The sequence below is a fragment of the Opisthocomus hoazin genome, chromosome 26 (genome assembly GCF_030867145.1).
Source record: "Opisthocomus hoazin isolate bOpiHoa1 chromosome 26, bOpiHoa1.hap1, whole genome shotgun sequence".
In the NCBI taxonomy this organism is placed as follows: Eukaryota; Metazoa; Chordata; class Aves; order Opisthocomiformes; family Opisthocomidae; genus Opisthocomus; species Opisthocomus hoazin.
Window position 1 is genome coordinate 2,371,533 of NC_134439.1, and position 18,503 is coordinate 2,390,035.

Below are 18,503 nucleotides of genomic sequence, written 5' to 3' on the forward strand. Positions count from 1 at the left end.
GGCACCGGGCCGGGCCAGGGCGCTGAGGGGGGCCCGGGGCTGGGCCGGGTGGGCGGGGGAGGCGCTGGCCGGGGCGGGGCGGCCCCGGTTTCGCTTTCGTTTCCCCGCGGCGGCGGGGCCGGGCGGGCCGGGGCGCGGCGCGGGGGGCGGCGGGGCCGGGGCTTCGGCCGGAGAGGGGCGGGTGAGGGCCCGGCGCGGGGAGGGGGCCCGGGGCGGGGGCAGCTGCTGCGGGAGCGGCCCGGCCCGGCCCGGCGGCCTCCCCGCGCGGGCATGGCGGGCCGCACGGTGCGGGTGCGGGGCCTGCCCGCCGAGCTGCCGCCCGACAGAGTGGCCGACAAGCTGACCATCCACTTCCTGCGCTCCCGCAACGGCGGCGGGGAGATCGCGGACGTCCGGGTGCTGCGCGGGCCCCCGGCCTGCGCCCTCATCACCTTCGAGGCGCCCGAAGGTAACGGCCGCGCTGCCCCGGCCCGGCCCGGGCTCTGCCCGCTCCCGAGCACCCGCCCGTGCCCTCCACAGCCCCGTGCTCCCCTGCCCGGTCCTCCCCAGCCCCGTCCTCCCCGTCCTCCCCAGCCCCGTCCTCCCCGTCCTCCTCAGCTCCCTAGCCCCATCCTCCCCAGCCCCATCCTCCCCAGCCCCGTCCTCCCCGTCCTCCTCAGCTCCCTAGCCCCATCCTCCCCAGCCCCATCCTCCCCAGCCCCGTCCTCCCCGTCCTCCCCAGCCCCGTCCTCCTCGTGCTCCCCAGCCCCGTCCTCCTCGTGCTCCCCAGCCCCATCCTCCCCAGCCCCGTCTTCCTCAGCTCCCCAGCCCCGTCCTCCCCAGCCCCGTCTTCCTCAGCTCCCCAGCCCCGTCCTCCCCAGCCCCGTCCTCCTCAGCTCCCCAGCCCCGTCCTCCCCAGCCCCGTCCTCCCCTGCCCCGTCCTCCCCAGCCCCGTCCTCCCCTGCACTCCCGCCCGGGTCCCCAGGAGCTCGGGGCAGGGACAGGGCCACCATGCCCGTTGCGGGACTGGCCTGACGCCAGTGCCCGCTGGCTTTTCCTGCCCAGTGGCCGAGAGGATCGTGAAGGCAAGGAACCACGTGCTGTCGGTCGGAGGGAAGCAATACCCGCTGGAGGTGACGGCGCACGTTGCGGAGCTGAGCCCCGACGAGGTAGCGAGGAGCCGACAGCTCCTGCCCCTGCGGCCGTGACAGCCCCAGCTGGCTCCCAGGCTGGCTCCGTGCCTGGCAGACGCGCTCTCTCCTTTACTCTTAATTAGACTTAAAGCAAATCCGGTTTCATTTGTATTCAAATGAGGAATCTGTTTTTTTCTGTGCTAATAACTCAGGGACAGCCAGGCACTTTTCCCCAGCCCGTCTGGAGACACACGGGGGGTTCTGTTAATGCCTCTGCCATGTCATTAGCTGCACGCCATGTCATTAGCTGGACACGCACAGAGTATTTATCTCCTCTCCTTCTCAGGAGACCTTAGGAGACAGGCATGCTGGTGTCTAGGAGGCATTGGAGAGTTCTCTTCCTCCAGTTTTGAGAGGGTATGGCAATAGCCACATCACATGTTTTTATGTCTGCGCACTGAAAACAAGGGCATGGGGTCAGCGTGGCATTGCAGAACTTTCTGCAAGCCTGTGGTGCCAGACTGCTTGAGGGTCTGCAGCTGAAGCTCTGGGAGAGCAAGAGGGCAACTGCATTTCAGATGCAGAAAGGATGGTGGATTTCTTGGGTTGGGGCTGTTTGCAGAGCTCCCAGCATGCAGAAGTGGGGCTGCACCTCTGTGCAATTTGCCCCTCACGTTCCTTGTTTGCAGAAGGCTTTTGACTATGAGTGCAAGGTCCAAGAGTTGCTCGGGCTGGCTGGGTCTTTTAGTCCTGGCTGTGTTATGCTCCCATCTCACTTGAATGAAGGATTCTGAGAGAGAGCCGTGGTGGATCACATCATCTCTTCTGTCATAGTAATGCAGGGGCTGTGGCAAGCGCCAGGTGCATTTGCCTCCCCCTGTGCCTTGGCGGGAGGTTATTTTTGGTCCTTGCTCTCTCACTCCCTTGCTCTCTACTTGCAGATCTTTATACGTGCTTGCGTGATAGTTGACTATGGCAAGCTTCCTGCTGGCAAAACCCTCCTGAGGAACTTGCATGAAGGCTACAGCAACGTGCAGTTCAACTTCGACTCCAAGAGCACACACTGCATGGTCAAGGGACCATTCACTGAGCTACAGGCCTTCAGCAGAGACCTGCTGGGCAGCCTGAACCTCAACACACAACCTGTTGGAGAGATCCTCATGCCAGGTTCCAGCCATGTGGCCAAAGAGATCAGGATGCACGATCACCAGCAAGTGCCTGACTCTGCTGAGTCAGCAAGAGAGACAGCAAAGCTGACGCATTGGGACCAACTGTGTGAAAAGGCAGCTGAAGTCCCATCACCTCGGGGCCCAGTGGATGGGGAAGCTGTGGAACAGCTGGAGGACTTTTCCCTAGTGATGGACTCGGACATTTACTTGTACATGCAGAGATTCTGTGCTGCTGAGTACCAAGGTGTGCTACGCCAGCATCGTGTGGATGTGGTGGACGTTAGCAGCGATGGCATTGCCATACTGTACCTCCAGCCAGCTGCAGGTTTGTCTGGGGACATGGACACCTTGCAGCAGGCCCACCTGGCCCTGCAGCAGCTCTACCGGCAGCTGGAGGTGAGCTTGCGCAAGGAGAAGATCACCAAGGGAGGACTGGATACGGACAGCCAGGCACTCAGGGCTCTGACACATGAGCTGCAGAAACTATATCCCCAGCTGCTCTGCCATGAGGATGAGAAGCAGCTTTACCTTATTGGAAACCTTGTTGATGTGTCCCAGGCCAAGCAGTACCTTCAGGATTTCAGCACCAGAAGACGTGCTGCACACACAGCTGGCATGCTCGGCGGCTCCCTGCCCTCGCACCCAGCAACCTCCCGCACCACGGAGGCTGCGCTGCAGGAGCCCAAAGTGTCTGTGGACACCTTGCCCTCAGGGCTCAGCCCACGCAGGCCAGAGCTGAAGGGCGAGCTCAAGCTAGCTGCCAACTTCAATGCTTGGAGAGCTGACAAGTCTAAGGTCAGCCAGGGCCTCTTGCTGCATCAGGATTCTCCACCGGTGGGACAGGCGCAGCTTTCTGGAAAGCTTTTGTCAGAGACAGATGCTCTAGGTCCAAGTGACCCAACAGCACTGACCCAGCAGTACCAGCCTCAGGTCTCTGCAACAGAGGGGGTTATGGGATCAGCAGGAGAGTCTCAGCAGAAGGACCCCAAAGAGTGGGACCATATGAAAGGAGGTGCCAGGCTTACAAGACACAAGGCTCTGTCTCCCTTTGGAGGCAAAGAAAACAGCACTTCGCGGTGTCTTGGGGACTCTAAAGGCTCAGGTCTCATCAAGCACCACTCCCTTGCTAGCACTCCCAGTACCTCTGATGTGACAAAGACCTCTTCTGCGTTAGACTCTAAACCCTCTGAATCCAGGCCTTTGCTGCGACGCTCCAACAGCTTCTCCCTGCCAAGGTCAAAGGACAGCGACAAGCCCCAAGACACTGGCAGGGCAGGCAGCGGAGGCAGTAGGGTGAGTGAAGAGCTGAGCCTGGACTCTCTGCAGTGGTCTTACCTGAGGGACGCTTGCCGTGCTGCTATTGATGAGCTGCGCAGGGGTGCGGGTGTGCAGATCTTGGAGCATCGTGCTGGGGACTGCACTGTGCTGACACTACAGGCAGCGGACAGGAGCAAGCTTTTCCAGGCTAAATGGAAGGTGGAAGCTCTTGTGCAGAAGTGTCCTGACCTTGTGTGTCAGAGCGTGAGCTACTCGGAGCTCGCTGTAGATGGTCCAGATGACAGTGCCCTGAGTGAACTGTGCAGCCTCTTGCAAAGAAACTCCCTCCAGGTTGGTCTTAGTAAAGACAAGTACAAGCTGTATCTTGCCTGCCCCAAGGAGATGCTACCAGGATTGACTGAGGCCTTCCACGTGTTTTCTTCCAGGAGACTCTGTGCCTTGAAATCTTCATCCTTTTCTCCAGGACCACAGAGTACGGGGCACTCAAGTGTCATCCAGCCAAGCAGAAGCCAGGATGCTGCGCTGGGTGCAGCCCTTCCCGGCAGCCTGGAGTCCCTACAGATGGGCCTGCAGCACCTGAACATCAGCGATAAAGCAGACCACACCGGTGTGCTCAGGGCTGTCCGGCTGCCAGAGGCTGAGGAAAAGAGGCCCCCCAGTCCTTGGAGATTCCAGCAGGTGCTGGGGCGGGAGGAGGCCAGTGACCGTGATTCTGGGGCTGTGCAAGCAGTCAGCAGCCTTCTCAGTCCCAGCGCAGTGGATAAGCCAAGTCTTGCTGGTCCGAGGGAGTCCCAGGAACAGCCAGAGCCAAAACTGTCTGTGGGGGAGCCTGACGTTGCGCGGCTGAAGCAGGTTTTGCCAGACAGATTCCAGTTTGCAAGAGACAAGAGCAGAAGAGGCCACAATGAAGCGACGGGACGGCTGCGGTCGCCGGTTCCTGCAGCAGACGGTGCTCCTCACTCCCTGCCTGCCCGGCTGCACCGGGCCACGGCTGCTGAGCCACCCGAGGCTGCAGCCCGGCAGCTGCCTGCAGCAGAGCCCAGGAGCCGGGAACGGGCCCTGCTCCCAGCGGGCAGGAGCGATGTGCAGGAGCAGCCTGAGCTCTCGTCACAGCAGACGCGAGGCCCCAGCCTTGAACAGGAAAGCGGCAAGACCTCGCTGGGCCGCTGTGATGCTTGCCAGGGCTCTGGTGTGACCTGCCAGGCCCCCTGTGGTCATGCCTTGTGCAGGACATGTTTTGCAGCAGACAGTACGCAGCCAGCTTGCTGCAGCTCCTCCTCGGTCGCCCTGAGCCACAAGATCTCAGGGACATTCAAGATCTCCTCCCTGTCTCAGAGCCTGAGTGGCTACTATCGAGACCTCACGCTCCAGGTTGCCTACAACATCCCTGATGGCGTGCAAGGGGTAGGTACCCACCACGGGGGCTTCCCCATCCCATGGCAGGACGTGCAGTGGGCTCTGTCGGGGTGGCTGGGGGTGGCGGGAGGGGTGCCCCGCGTGCCAAGCAGCAAAGGTATTGCCCCGTGGAAGGCAAAAAGCTCCACACCGGGTGCGGGAGCAGCTTGTTGCTTCTGAGGAGTGTGTGACCTGTGCTTTTGGTTCAAAGTGACTAGCAGCCCATGAGGGCCACAGTCTGTGTATTTTCGAGTTGGACAGAATCTCAGCAGCCAGATCCGAGGCACAGCACTCAGGTGGTTGTTTAAAATGCTTTCTTCTTGTTTTAAGGTTGGTGACCCCCATCCAGGACAGCCTTACAAAGGAGGCAATTTCTATGCCTTCCTGCCTGACAACAGGGAAGGGCAGAAGGCAGCAATGCTGCTGAAGAAAGCATTTGAGCATGGGCTGACATTCCAGATCAAGTCCTGCAACGGAGAGGAAAGAGTGACATGGGGCCTTATCCCACACAAAACCTCCTGGGATGGAGGCAAAGCCAGGTATGGCCCAGCTCATCCCAAGCTTCTAGGGTTTTCTTTCTAGCAATTGGAAGAGGAGAACAGCTCAGCAAGTCCTGGCATGGGTGGCTCTTCCAGGCTCCCGCAGTGGCAAAGTTGGTGCCTCCCTTTGCCTACCCCACACCTGTAAGTTCCCCGCGGAACAGAATTCTGGGCCCTGTTCACTTACAGCTTTCCTGGCTTTTTCACAGCTCTGGGTGCGAGCTGTGCCTGCGGGCAGCAGCTCCCAGGGAGCAGGACTTCCACCTCAGTTGCTGTTGAAGGGATGGGGCAAACCCCCTGCTGCTCCTGCCAGTGGTTTTAGCACGGTCAGCAGGACTGACACCACCTCCCTCTCTGCCCCGCAGGAACGGCTATCCAGACGCCCAGTATCTCCGCAAACTTTGCGCAGTCCTGAAGAACCTGGGCATCACCTGAGCCTCCCTGCCTGAGCAGCCACAGCCCATGCCTTCGCTTCGCCTTCCTTTCCAGCTGACAACACAGCCTAACACAGACAGCTTGGGAAAAAGCAGGTGTTTGTCCAAGGAGCTCCAGTGTCCCTAGAGGTAGGCAAAAACCTGCACGCTGGTGACAGTAGCAGTTCCATCTTGGCCCCTGCAAGCCTCAGCATGGATCAGAGCTTCCCTGAAGCGCCAGCTCCTCCTGGACGCCTGTCCTCACCAGCCAGTTGTGCAGCTCGTTTCAGCACCAGCTCCAGGCTCAGCCCCAGCAGGGCTTTCAACAGCATAACCCAAACCTGGGCAGGAGCCTGCATTTAGTCCAGCCCCATCTTCTGGAAGTCTCTTCCCCTCTGGCTGCTACAGGCAGGTTCCAGCTCAGCCAGCGCCATCATTAAGTTCAGCTGTTGGCTCAGACACCTCGGTGCCATGCAGACAGCCCTGAGCTCCAGCCCCTCCCTAGCCCCTGCTCTGGGGCCAGCAGGCAACCTGGTGCTTCCCATGACAATACAAAGGCATGGGCAGACTCTAAGTAGAGGAACACAAATAAACAAGATTTATTCTGAGATTTTTAGTAGTGCTTGTTCACACCTTGTCTTACCATCACACCCCAGTCACCCATTTCAATCTCCACTGGCTACACAGACGCCCAGACACAGCCTGAACTGCAGAGGCCAGCTAAGGGCTTTGTGAATGAAGCCCACCATAGCTGCTCTCTGGACCAGGGTGTCAGAACATCAGTGCAACACGCAAGGCAACAATTAACAGTTGTCCATGACAGCAGAGGTATCTTCTCACCCTGGCAGAGTTAGAATTTATACACAATGCGTCCACCCCCTGACTGCCTGCAGAAGCAGTAGAAGAGCCCAGAGGCTGAGCTGGGGCAGAGGGTTCATTCCACCAGAAGACAGAGCAGCATACCACTGAGGGTTTTGTTATGCTTTTAATTACCATTTGAAACACATAAGGCATATGGTAACATTAGACAGAGGAGCATTACACAGTATAGTCATGTAAACAGCATTGGCACACTTGCTTTCTGTCCAACTTGGTTACACGCACAAAGCGGAATATATTTTTTAAAACAAAGATTTTCCATGTGTCTGTGGGATGAGCATCACTCACATCACGTATCTGCAAATCAACACGACTCAGACAGTACAGACCAGACCGTATGTTGTAAGAGGCTCAGAGTCTTCACACATTTCACATCACGCTCGTTTACTTCTTGCCAGTCACACTTTGCCATCACCAGGGCTCAGCACACTAGAGACTTCATTAGGCAACAAGAGTGGTTTTACACCTATGATAGCAGCCGTAAGTGGGCCAGGATCCTGCACAATTCAAGCCTGACACCCACAACACTTCTTACTTCTCCCTGGTCAATCAATTCTAGTTTAATACAGGTGTCTGAAACAAAAGCTACAGCTAAACCCCTTCCCCCCTCTCAAAGGACTTGGCAGGGCTTGTGCTGCTCTGCGCAAGCCAAGGCTGCTTCCACTGCCTTCCCCTTCTGCAGGTAGCGTGCGACACAAGCGAGCTTGAGACAAACCAAAGAGTCAAAAATGTGAGAAAAGCTGCCTGGTGACAGCAAAGGAATTGCCTTTTGTCCGAGCCCAGCAGCACCAGTCTGGGAAGGCGATGGCAGCAAGGACACCGAAGGGGCACTCACCCCGTGCTGCGCAGCCCCCAGCAGCGGGCAGGGCTGGGGACACCTCCTCTGCTCCTAACTCCTTACGGACGTGTTCCACTTGGACTCCATGGCACAACCTCGGGGTCAGACAATCAGCAAAAGAAACACTAAATTGCACTTCTGATAGCTGGAATGGCACACGCAATCTAAGCACAGGACTCTCCTATTTCCTCAACAGCACGACTTTGCCCTAAACAGTTAAGCAACACTGAGTGGAATGATTTTATCCTAGGGTTTGTTGTTTTGTTTTTTTGCTTTGGTCCTTAGTATACAAACCTGCTGGTTAACTTCTTTAAGACACTTGAAGTTGTTTTACATAGGTTCTATACTTATTGGCCCGTACAATGTTTGTCTGTAAAAAAACAAGCCCAAAAAACAATCAACCACCTCAAGCAGAGCACTGACCAGTGCGGCAGTGAAGAGCAAGGTTACGTTTAATCTTGGTCTTTCCATAGAAAACATGGTTGCTACCAAGGGACATAAACCAGCCAGTGCTAAAGGCAAACAGATTGCAACTGCTTAGCACTCTGGCCCTGATAAGGGCTTCAGGAATTTGTAGGCAGCAGACAGACAGCAGCTGCCCGAAGAGAGCCCTGATTGTTTCCAGAGAGCCAAGGCTGGGGCAGCAGATAAAGCCTCGCTCCAGGACTGGCTGGAGCTGAAGAGCTGCCCTGGGGCAGACAAGGGCTCTACAACAGCACTGCAGGACCGGGGAGCCCAGAACCACCAGGACGGCCCTGGAAAGGCTGCAATACACGGAAAGGGAGCGTCTGATGCACGGTAAGTCAAGACTACATCACCAGTATTCACAAAACAGAGCTAGCAAGAGTTGTAACAGGTTTTTGGCAATACTTTGAAAGGCCGGAATGGAAAAGGCTCCAGTGACTTCCTAGTCCTTACAGGCACGTAGAAGAAGGCACTGAGAGACTGTTTTCTGTGGCATACCACAAGGCAGCATGTCAGAGGCATCCTACGGGAAGCTGCAAGACTCCTGCTGTCCTCCTCCATGCTGGGGAGCGAGGGACAGGCTGAGAGAGCCTTGCTACACTGCCTGATCCAAGGCCATCCAAGTAAGGCACTGAGCACGTGCTTAGCTGAGAGTAAAGCAAGGAGAGGGCGTTACTGTGAAACACAACTTGACAGTTTTCCCCTTTACAAGCGTGCAGAACCTGAAGATGTGCAGGGCTGTGTGCTGTCTGAGCACGCTGCTCTTTCATCAAGGTGAAGTCCAGTTTCTTGGAGGAACAGGTCCAGACTTCCCATTTCAGCAATTTAGAGTCCTTCTGTTGTCAGACCTGGTAAAGCAGCATTGGACACTGTTGGATTTAATCTAAATTAGCATGACATGGCAGGTTGAAAGGAGAAGCAGCAAGATTTTGGATTCAGAAAGGTTAAAAGTTGTGCTTGTGAGTTTTATCGGACCATGTTTATGAAGTTCACGTATCAAGTGCGAGAGGTGGACTGACAAGGATCTGACAGGACTTCAGCCCTCTGAGGCTGTAGGGAACAGGGTTGTTTTCATACTTAAAGTTAGCCAGGGCAAGTCCCTAGAGGCTATGCCTACACATTTCTAGAGAACTAGGGACTGAGCCCAAGCGCCAGAAATACAAGCTGCACTGACAGACAGGAGTGCCGCTGGAGGATGGAGCTGGCTGAGGAAGCAGCCGCACTCCTCACCTTCACAGGAACCCCCAGCCCTGCACAGTGCTCAGCTGCTTGTGAGCGGTGGAGGGGCTCCACACACAGGGCCCTTCGCCCGGCAGGCACCTTCCCTCCTCGGGGCTGGTTAAGCAGGACTCCCAGTAGCCACGTTTTGCTCCTGGAGCCTGAGATCTTCCGTGATGGGCGGGTCTTCTTGGCACCCTCAGGCTTACCTTTTCAAATCCAAAATGAATCCTAAAAGCCTGCAGCACCTACAGTCCATTAAAAGCCTCAAAGCAAGCACAAACAGCACCAGTCACTCAGGGCTGAAAACAGGGTCCAGCAGGAAGCAGGGGGAGGGGCACCACCCAGGACATTAAGTGCTTATGGAACTTGGCTTGGGTCTCTGCACAGCTACGTTTCCAACTGCACGGAAGAAAGAGAAGAGGTAAAGAAACCGAGTTCTGGTCTGGGAGGAGCACCCCAGGCAGTTCTTAAATGCTTGGCACTGGAGGAGAGCCCGAGGGTCCCAAGACTCACAGTTTCAGGGGAAGAAGAGCCAAGCCCTGCTGCAGCACTGAGCCACGAGGCGAGAGCTGGGCTGAGTGGACACTGAACGAGCTAGCTAGCAGAGAATGGGAAGCACAACCTAAACTGCTCAAGACATACAGGCCAAGAGGCTTGACGCAGAGCTAGGCAGTTCACCATCCAGACTGGTAACACGGTGATAGCTTTACTGAGTGGGGTGCCATGGAAAGAGGCAGCCCAGGCTCCTGGGAAGCAAGCTTACAGGACTCGTTCTTGCAAGTCACTTCTTAAACTGTAAGACCTCCCCAGTCCATAGGGCACAGCACAAAGCAAGCATTAACAGGGGCTTATTTTGTTCCCATCTTGCTGAAGTCTGATTCAACACTGCAGCCATTGGAAATACAAACACGAGGGTGAAGTTTAGCCTTAACAATACCAGCTTGGAGCCCAACATTAATAAAGCACAGAGCCAATATCAGTTGTTCCAGTCGTTTGAGACACAGTCGAGTCCTTATGGTCTCTAAAAAAATCACACACAGTTTAGATCTCCCTATACAGTTTGGAATCAGAAAATGGACAAGATCAAGTTACCTAATTGAAACTTTTCTTCTGTATTCAGACACAGCCCAGCCTAGCCTGTCAGGTTATTTGCTGACTGCACAGAGAAGTGACTGCAAATTAAGTGCAATATGCCATAGACCCCAGAAGGCCATGATGGTTATTTACAAGGCAAAGATAACATGACCTGTTACTATCTGACTGGTGTTAGAGGCCTATGAAAGCAGAGGGGAAAGAGCATGGTTAGTGTAAACAGAGGAGTAGCCTGTGCTGGAATTAAACTAGACCAGCCATGCTCTCCCTCTGGCTGTTGAGAAAACATCCTCAGTTTGGCCAGTTCTCCTGCTGACCTTCTCAAAGGTGACAGTGCAAATGCTTCAGCAGGGCTCAGTTTCTGCAGAGACACTTGGCAGTTGCTACAGCATGTTACATCTCGACTTTACAGTGGCAGGCTATGCAGCCGCTCATCACCAGCGGCCTGGAAGCTTCAGCTGCACTGCCAGAGAAAAATAAGGTTAGCGTGGAAATTCAGTAGAGAAACAAGTGATTAGAAAAACGTACGAAACAAACAAGCTTTAAAACAGAGAGCTAGGGCAGGAGGCATAGCTGGCAAAGGGTCAGCCACAACAAGAGCATGCAAACCTCAGCTGAACTTTAATCACGACGTTCTTGTACTGGTGAAGATGGAAGCTACTGATCTGTCCATTTCCAGGTCCCAAAGATGGGAGTTAAACCATGAAATCACAACCTGCACGCATCTCTCCTCTTTAGTTCTCTTCTTTTTTGGACTCTTCCTTGGGTGCTTCAGGAACCAGGATGACCTTTCCAACATTCTTCTTCTCTTGCATCTGCCTCATGGCATCTGCCACCTGGAAGCAGAAGCAGGAGAAATCTCAGGAGACCCGCACCCACCACGCAGTGCAGTTGTGCCCTTCCCGGGCCCCTCGGCCCACCCAGACTAGCCTGAAGCTTCCTCGGCAGTCCAAGCGACTGCCAAGCACTTGAGTGCTTCTGCACAGATGCATTTTGGACAGAGCTGGGCAGCCACCCCAGCCTGCCCGTAGAAAACTGTCCTCAAGAATTCACACAGACCAACCGCAACATTGGCAAGGATGCTCTGCCACACAAACTGTGGAGGAATGAAGTGTGTGTCACCACAGCTTCCCTTCCAGAGGCGAGCCAACAGCCAGAGGGACAATGCTCCTACCATCTACACAACCACAGAACAACACATGCACAGATTTTTATTATTATTATTTTTAATCAAAACAGCACCTGGGCCAGGCCTGGAATCAACAGAGTTTTCCCTAAGCATTTGCATCAGAACTAGTTCTCAGGTACTAACACCAGCTGGTCATCACCAAGTCCTTTGCTCCCTTGCAATAATTCCTGCCCCAGCAAAGGATTTTGAAGGGAAGTACCTGACTCTGCCTGGACACATTGATGCAACAATGCCGAGCACAGCAGAGCTGTCGAAAAACCTGCTGCTTCCTTCCAACGCCCTCATTCTGCTTTCACTGCCTGGGCTCTCTTTCACTCGTGGAGGGGCAGCAGAATCCTTTCCAGATGTCTGCTTAATTACAGCTTGCAGACTCAGGGCAGTCTCCTGACACATAACCCAGCCCCTTCACGGGCTGCTGCTGCCCATGGAGCACAGCTGAGCGCCTGCCTTATTCCACAGGGATGCTGCCTGGCATCGCCCAACTCTGTGCACCGGAGCACAAGAGCCCAGCCACCTTACTCCTTCTTAATATCTTAAAAGGAAAACAGCACTGAATGCCTGAGAACTGATAGCTGCTAAACATTTGCAACAGTTCAGCCCCCACAAACAAGGTGCTCGCACTGATCCAGAGCTCACTGTGCAGAAAACAACCGCCCAGTAATTTCTGGGTGCTGCCAGCCTATATGTTAGCTCAGACTCACCTGATCAAAGGGCCATACAGAATCTATTTTGGGCTTGATTTTGCCTTGACTATACAGGTTAACCAGCTTGGCTACAACACCTCCGACAAGCTCAAATTCTTCATCCATGTATCCAAGGTGGTAGCCACACACAGCCTTGTTATGGTGCAGGAGCTGCAGGGCATTGATGCTGAACTGGTTCCACCAGGTTTTAGCCATAGCCATGAGGTTCTTCTTCTGCCCAGTGAGCAGGTTTGCTACCCCTAAAAAGAAGGCAAGCCACAGGTGAGCTGGAATCAAAACAACACGAGGGGCAGTGGGCATCCCATGTAACAGCTCAGACAATATGCAGGGTAACAGCCATTGACAGAGGACAGAGGTGAGAACCAGATCACATCAGGATCTGCCAGCTGATCTTCAATGGAAACAGGTATCTGGCTTGGCCCCAAGATACACAGAATTTGGATTATTGACACCCATATACCGCAAAAATATAGAACAACTCCTCTCTCAGGAGGGCAGCAGCAATGCAGCTAGACTGAAGTGCTGGCAGAGGCAAGAGAGGGTTACAAGTCACCCCCAGCCAGGCTGGCAGGACAGCATTCCCCTTCTCCTACAGCCAGGCTTCTTCAGGGCAGCCACACGCTACGATGGCTGGGACAACAGAAGCAGCACACTGGTGCAAGTGTCTGGAATCCCACTGGGGGTTGTGCGAGGCCTTTGTCTATGGGACAAAATCACAGTGTTTCAGGGCTGGGGAACGGGGAGATAAGCATTCAGCAGCCTCAAACCTCATCACCCACACATCCTCTAGAAGAAAAGCAAGGCTCTATTAGTGCTGTGCATTAAGTCAGCCTGGACAAAGCAGTTGTGCTAGCGTTCCTCCAGGAGGACATTCCAGCTTCCCCTGCAGGCACTGCCTCGTACTCAAAGAGATATCTTGCCATGGGAAGGAAGTGCCTTGGACCTCGTGACCAGAACTCTTGGGACAAGGCACAAGTCTCACCCCTCTCAGTGCCTCACCAAGGCAAAGCACCCTAAAGACCTTCACGAAATAACAGAACCACAGCACACACAGCAAGAGCGATGCTCCCTCATGGCTCTGTGCCCAGGCTCGGAGCAGTGCAGAGCATCCCCGTGCAGATCCACACCCACCCTCCCATCACATGGTCTCTCCTGTGCAGAAGCTGGGGTGTGGGCACGCTGCTTACACTCACCGTAAGTGATGAGTTTGCCCATCGGCTTCAACAGGTTAAATGCTTTGGATGTATCGGATCCTCCCAGGGGGTCCAGGACAATGTCAACACCTAGAGGGAATTGAGAATAGCTAGAAGTTTCTTTGCACTTGAAAGAAATGCAGGACAGTTGTAGAAGTCCTCCACCACATGGTACCTTTGGGAGAGATTTTCCGGACCTCCTCCACGTAATCCATCGTTCTGTAGTCAATGGGGTGAGTGACTCCGCTCTCCTTGAGTGACTCATGCTTGGAGGCAGATGCTGTGCCAAAAATGGTGACATTTTCTACAGTCTTGCACAGCTGGATGGCAGCAGTTCCCACACCACCTGAAAAGCAGCAGTGAGAAAGACTTAGAAGCAAGCAGCCCTAGCAGTCAGAAAAGCCTCTGGATAGGTAAACTATCCCTGCTTGTGCTAATCCCGCAGCACCGGGATGGTACAGAACAAAGGCTTTGCCTGGGGCAGGCTGTGACACGCTGGGGGAGACTGACCCCAGCTGCTGGGACACGGGTTCAGCATCTGCCAGTGCCTGGGTCAGCATGAAGCCTGCATCTCTGGCAGGTGATGTTTTGCCAGTCCAGCCCTGTTGTGACCATCTCCTTACCCATGCCACCTATTCAGATGCCGAGGCCAAGAGTGTCAGCACAGGCTCGCAAGAACTGCCTACCTGCAGCCATGTGGATGAGGACACTCTGGTTGGGTCTCAGGTTTCCAAAGTCAAACAGGATCATGTAGGCAGTGATGTAGTTGACAAGAAGAGCAGCGGCTTCCTCGAAGCTCATCCCCTCAGGTATTAGGAACGTCTGACTGACGGGCACGTTCACCACTTCCTGCCAGAGCCCTGACCTAGCCAGGACCATCACCTTATCACCAACCTAAAATCAAACAGAGGACAAGGCAGTCTGGAGCAAGCCTCAGGCTGGCAGAAGCCATCACAGCCTTTCGGAGGGCTACAAGGATGGTGAGGGGGCTGGAGCATCTCTCCTACGAGGAGAGGTTGAGGGAGCTGGGCTTGTTCAGCCTGGAGAAGAGAAGGCTGAGAGGGGACCTTAGAAATGCTTACAAATACCTGAAGGGTGGGTGTCAGGAGGATGGGGCCAAGCTCTTTTCAGTGGTGCCCAGTGACAGGACAAGGGGCAATGGGCACAAATTGAAGCAGAGGAAGTTCTGTCTGAACATGAGGAAGAACTTCTTCCCTCTGAGGGTGACGGAGCCCTGGAATAGGCTGCCCAGGGAGGTTGTGGAGTCTCCTTCTCTGGAGATATTCAAGCCCCGCCTGGACAAGGTCCTCTGCAGCCTGCTGTAGGTGACCCTGCTTCGGCAGGAGGGTTGGACTGGGTGACCCACAGAGGTCCCTTCCAACCCCTACCATTCTGTGATTCTGTGAATCTGTGATTCTGTGAGCACCCCTGGGCTTGGGCCAGGCCCACCGCCTGTGCTCTGCTCATCAGGCAAACCGCACCACGGCACCTCTCGCCACGGACCCCACCACACACCAGGAGCCTCAGAGGGACCGCAAGCGTCCCTAGCTCTGGCTTGTGCCCACCGTGCTGCCTGACCGCCATCTGCCCAAACCAACAGATCTCCAACAAGGTCAGAGGAACACAGGACACATCCTGCCATCCTTGCCCAAGCTGGGGGCAGGAGCCTGAACACTGTGAAATATTACTGCTGCCCCTTGCAAGGATCATTCTGCCGACAGGCAGGAGGCTTGGGGCAATGCTTACCAGGATCAACCGTGGCAAAAGCACGTCCAACCTTAGGAGAACCTCCCAGGTCCAGGCCTCAGGCCTGAAGCCTGAGGCATTCCCCAAAATCTGCTCGTATCCCGCTGGGCGAGCGGCATCCGCTCGACGTGCCAGGGAAGGAGACGGCAGGACACCAAGCAGCCGTGTCAGCAAGCGGACGAGAGGCAGAGCCAAGGCAGCGAGCAGAAACGCTCCTCGTTGTGCGGGCTTGGCATTTACGTTTGAATAAACCAAGATGTTTTTCTGGAGGGGAGGGAATGGTCTCTGACACACCAAGGCTTTTTGAGACTGTTTCGCACCCAAGGATCATCTTGAAGCACCACGACTGCAGCAGCCCCGAGACTCGAAGGTCTGGACACGTGGAGCCAGCTGCCCCGTCCCCCGAGTTACGGGAAACGGAGCAGCCACGGGCTCACCGGCCACCACGCCAGCGCCCAGAGCACCGACCCTGCTCGTGCCCACGCCGCGGCAGCCCCGGACGGCCCCGCCGCAGCCCGAGCCGCGTCCGTGCCGTCGAACGGGCCGCTCACAAACGCGCTCAGGCACAGCACGGCCCCGCCGCAGCCCAACGCCCCGCAGGGACGCGTGCGGGAACGGCAGTCCCCGGGCCCGCGGCCGCTGCCAGCCCCGCCCCGACCGCCGACCCAGGGAACCGGGAGCCGGGCCCCGGTGCGCCCGCCGTCCCGGGGCTCGGGCGGGGCCGTCCCGCCGCCGCAGCCCTTTGTCACGGGGCTTTGTCTGCCGCGGGAGCCTCGGCGGGCGGGGCGGCGGCGGGCGGGACCGCGGCTCTGCCGGGGCCCGGCCCAGAGACGCTCGCCTCGCGCCGGTGCGGCGGCCGAGCCGGGGCTGCGGGCGCGGTCCCGCCGGGGGCAGCGCGCGCCGGAGCCGGGGGGGCGGGGCCACCGCAGTGCGGCGGGGCCGGGCCGCCCCTCCCCTCACCTGTCGGTCGCGGACGCCGTCGCCGAGGGCGCGGACGGTGCCGGCGCACTCCATGCCGGGGCAGACGGGCGGCGGCGGCAGCCGGTCGTACAGGCCCTGCCGCGCCATCAGGTCGGCGAAGTTGAGGCCGCAGGCGCGGACGCGCACCGAGACCTCGCCGGGCCGCGGGCCCCCGCCGCGCCGCGCCTGCACCTTCACCTTCTCGTAGCCGCCGAAGCCCGTCAGCACCAGCGCCCGGTGCTCGGCCGGCTCCTCGCCGCCCGCCGGCGGCTCGGGGCCGGGGGCCTGCTCGGGGGCGGCGGCCGGGGGTGGCTCGGCGGACATGGCGGAGCGGAGCGGCGGCTGCGGGCGCGGGGCGGCGGCGGGCGGGGAAAAGCCGGGGCGCCGGGCGCGGCCGGGGGGCGGGCCGGGGGCGGGAGGCGGGCCGGGGACAGAGCCACCGCCCCCCTCTTCCCTCCCCCCCGCCGCTGCCCGCCGGCCGCCGCCCCTCGCAGCGGTGTCCCGGGGGCCGCCTCGCCCCGTCCCGCCGGGCCCGGCCCCGCCGCTCCCGCCCCGCGGCCGGCCCCGAGGGCCCCTCCCGACGAGGCGGCGGCCGGTGCCGGGGGGGGAGCGGCCCCGCAGAGGCCCGCAGGCCACCGCCCGCTGCCCCGACCCGGGGTGCGGCTCCGGGGAGCCCCGGCCGCGCCGTCCCGCGCGCAGCACCCCTGTCCCGCCGCACCACCCGGGGTTTTTTATTTTTCCCTTTTTTTTTGGTAAATGATTCCTTTCAAGCAAACAAACTGCTTGCGTCCGCTCCGGAGACGCCTTTGAAGCGGCTGTCGTGCTGGAGCGGCGTCTCGCTGAGCTGCGGCGGCAATTTATTGTGCGGGACTGATGCCACTTGCGGGGAGGTTTTCATAAACCCTGAAATGGCTGCGTGTAGCGGGGAGGAGGCAGGGGCTGGCTCCCAGGCGAGGGGGAGGAGTGGAGCTCTGGTCCTGTAACCACGGATGAGTAACCGAGGCAGGGTGCGTGGACAGATGGATGGATCCAGCCTCTCCTCCCGCGCGTGAGGCATCTGCCAGCAGACAGCTGCCCTCTCCATGAATTCCCTGCTCGGGTCTGTGTCCAGCTCCCGTGTGTCACACTTGGCCATCAGGACTGCTGGTTCGGTGCGGTTTTGTGCGTGAAGGGCGCAGTCAGATCCATGCGGCGCTTGTCTGATGTATGGTGAACATGTCTTCCTCCCTAATAACCCGCAGCCGTTGCAGGGTGGCTGCTCGAGCATACAGATCACAGAGCCCCTAGGAGAGAAAAACATCCACCCCCAAAAAGAAAGCAAAGACTACCTGAAGGATAATCAAAACACGTACTGGGGAAGTTTCTGTGTCACTCCAGTGCTCCAGGACTCCCCAGCCAAACAGAAGCTGGCACGACGCCTGCCTTGGGCAGGGCACTGCTGACAGCATTTGATGTAAGGCTCCGGCCAGCCCACGGAGTAGCAAACCCCAGGGTTTCCAGGGGCTTGGTTTGCGCCAGCAGCCCTGCTCGTTACGCGAATGCCGTCTGCTGACCGCGGCCAGCAGCAGTTCTGCGTGAATATGGCCTTGTCCTGCGGGGCTGCGCCCCGAGCCGGGCTGGCCCCAGAGCCGTGCAAGCCAGGCGGGCTGGGGCTGCTCAGGAAGTGGAGCACAAAGGCAGGAAAGCAGCCAGGAGGGCAGAGGCCTGGAGCAGGCTGCGCATCATCTGGCTCTGTGGCGTGGCGTATTTATGGGTGCTTGGACGGCTGCAGTGGCAACAAGGAGGAGGCTGACGTCCGGTTGCATGACAGGACTGCAGTCCGGCTTGGACAGTTACTTTACGCCTTTGTTTGCTGTTGTTAGGCTCTGAAAAATACAGCTGTGCCTTCCTGATGTCTGGGCGTCTCTCATGACCAAAATTAGGAAGAAGCAGTCGTCAAAGCACAATCCTCTGTCGCCTACTGCTCTTCTTAGGAGCTTTCCTGGCATTTGTCCTTTCAGTGATTTGTTTTCACAGTTGTCAGGGCTTTTGTGGTGGGCGAAACGCTGCCCAGAAGGGAGTGCCTGCAGACACCTGGGATAAGGGGATGACTCCCAGATGAAGGCAGTGGAATCTGGGAGGCAGACTCCTCTTCTGCTGGGCTCTAAAGCAGATTAGATAGAGGTATTTTTGCGTAGCGGCAGGTCTGTTCGATTGGGCAGGCTGCTCTTGCTGCCTTTGTCTCTTTTGTGCTCCTGAGTCAACCTTTCCTTATCAGCTCAGTTTAGTAACATTTGCCCTGTAAATCTTACTTCACCCAGTTCAGTTTGT

General features: G+C 57.3%; 2 protein-coding genes across 2 annotated transcripts; one reads left to right on the top strand and one right to left on the bottom strand.

Moving 5' to 3' along the window:
• The first annotated feature begins 251 nt into the window (after window positions 1-251).
• On the top strand, window positions 252-6,523 carry LOC142364216 (uncharacterized). The gene is made up of 5 exons (XM_075443413.1): window positions 252-448; window positions 1,045-1,148; window positions 2,054-4,963; window positions 5,285-5,493; window positions 5,859-6,523. Exons 1-5 carry the CDS (start codon window positions 271-273, stop codon window positions 5,926-5,928), a joined length of 3,471 nt encoding a protein of 1,156 aa, XP_075299528.1. The 5' UTR covers window positions 252-270; the 3' UTR covers window positions 5,929-6,523.
• Window positions 6,524-6,872: 349 nt separating this feature from the next.
• VAT1 (vesicle amine transport 1) lies at window positions 6,873-16,523 on the bottom strand. Its single transcript, XM_075443414.1, has 6 exons — window positions 16,194-16,523; window positions 14,174-14,381; window positions 13,663-13,833; window positions 13,488-13,577; window positions 12,292-12,533; window positions 6,873-11,237 (listed from the first exon to the last, which is right to left on the bottom strand). Exons 1-6 carry the CDS (start codon window positions 16,515-16,517, stop codon window positions 11,136-11,138), a joined length of 1,137 nt encoding a protein of 378 aa, XP_075299529.1. The 5' UTR covers window positions 16,518-16,523; the 3' UTR covers window positions 6,873-11,135.
• Window positions 16,524-18,503: the final 1,980 nt, after the last annotated feature.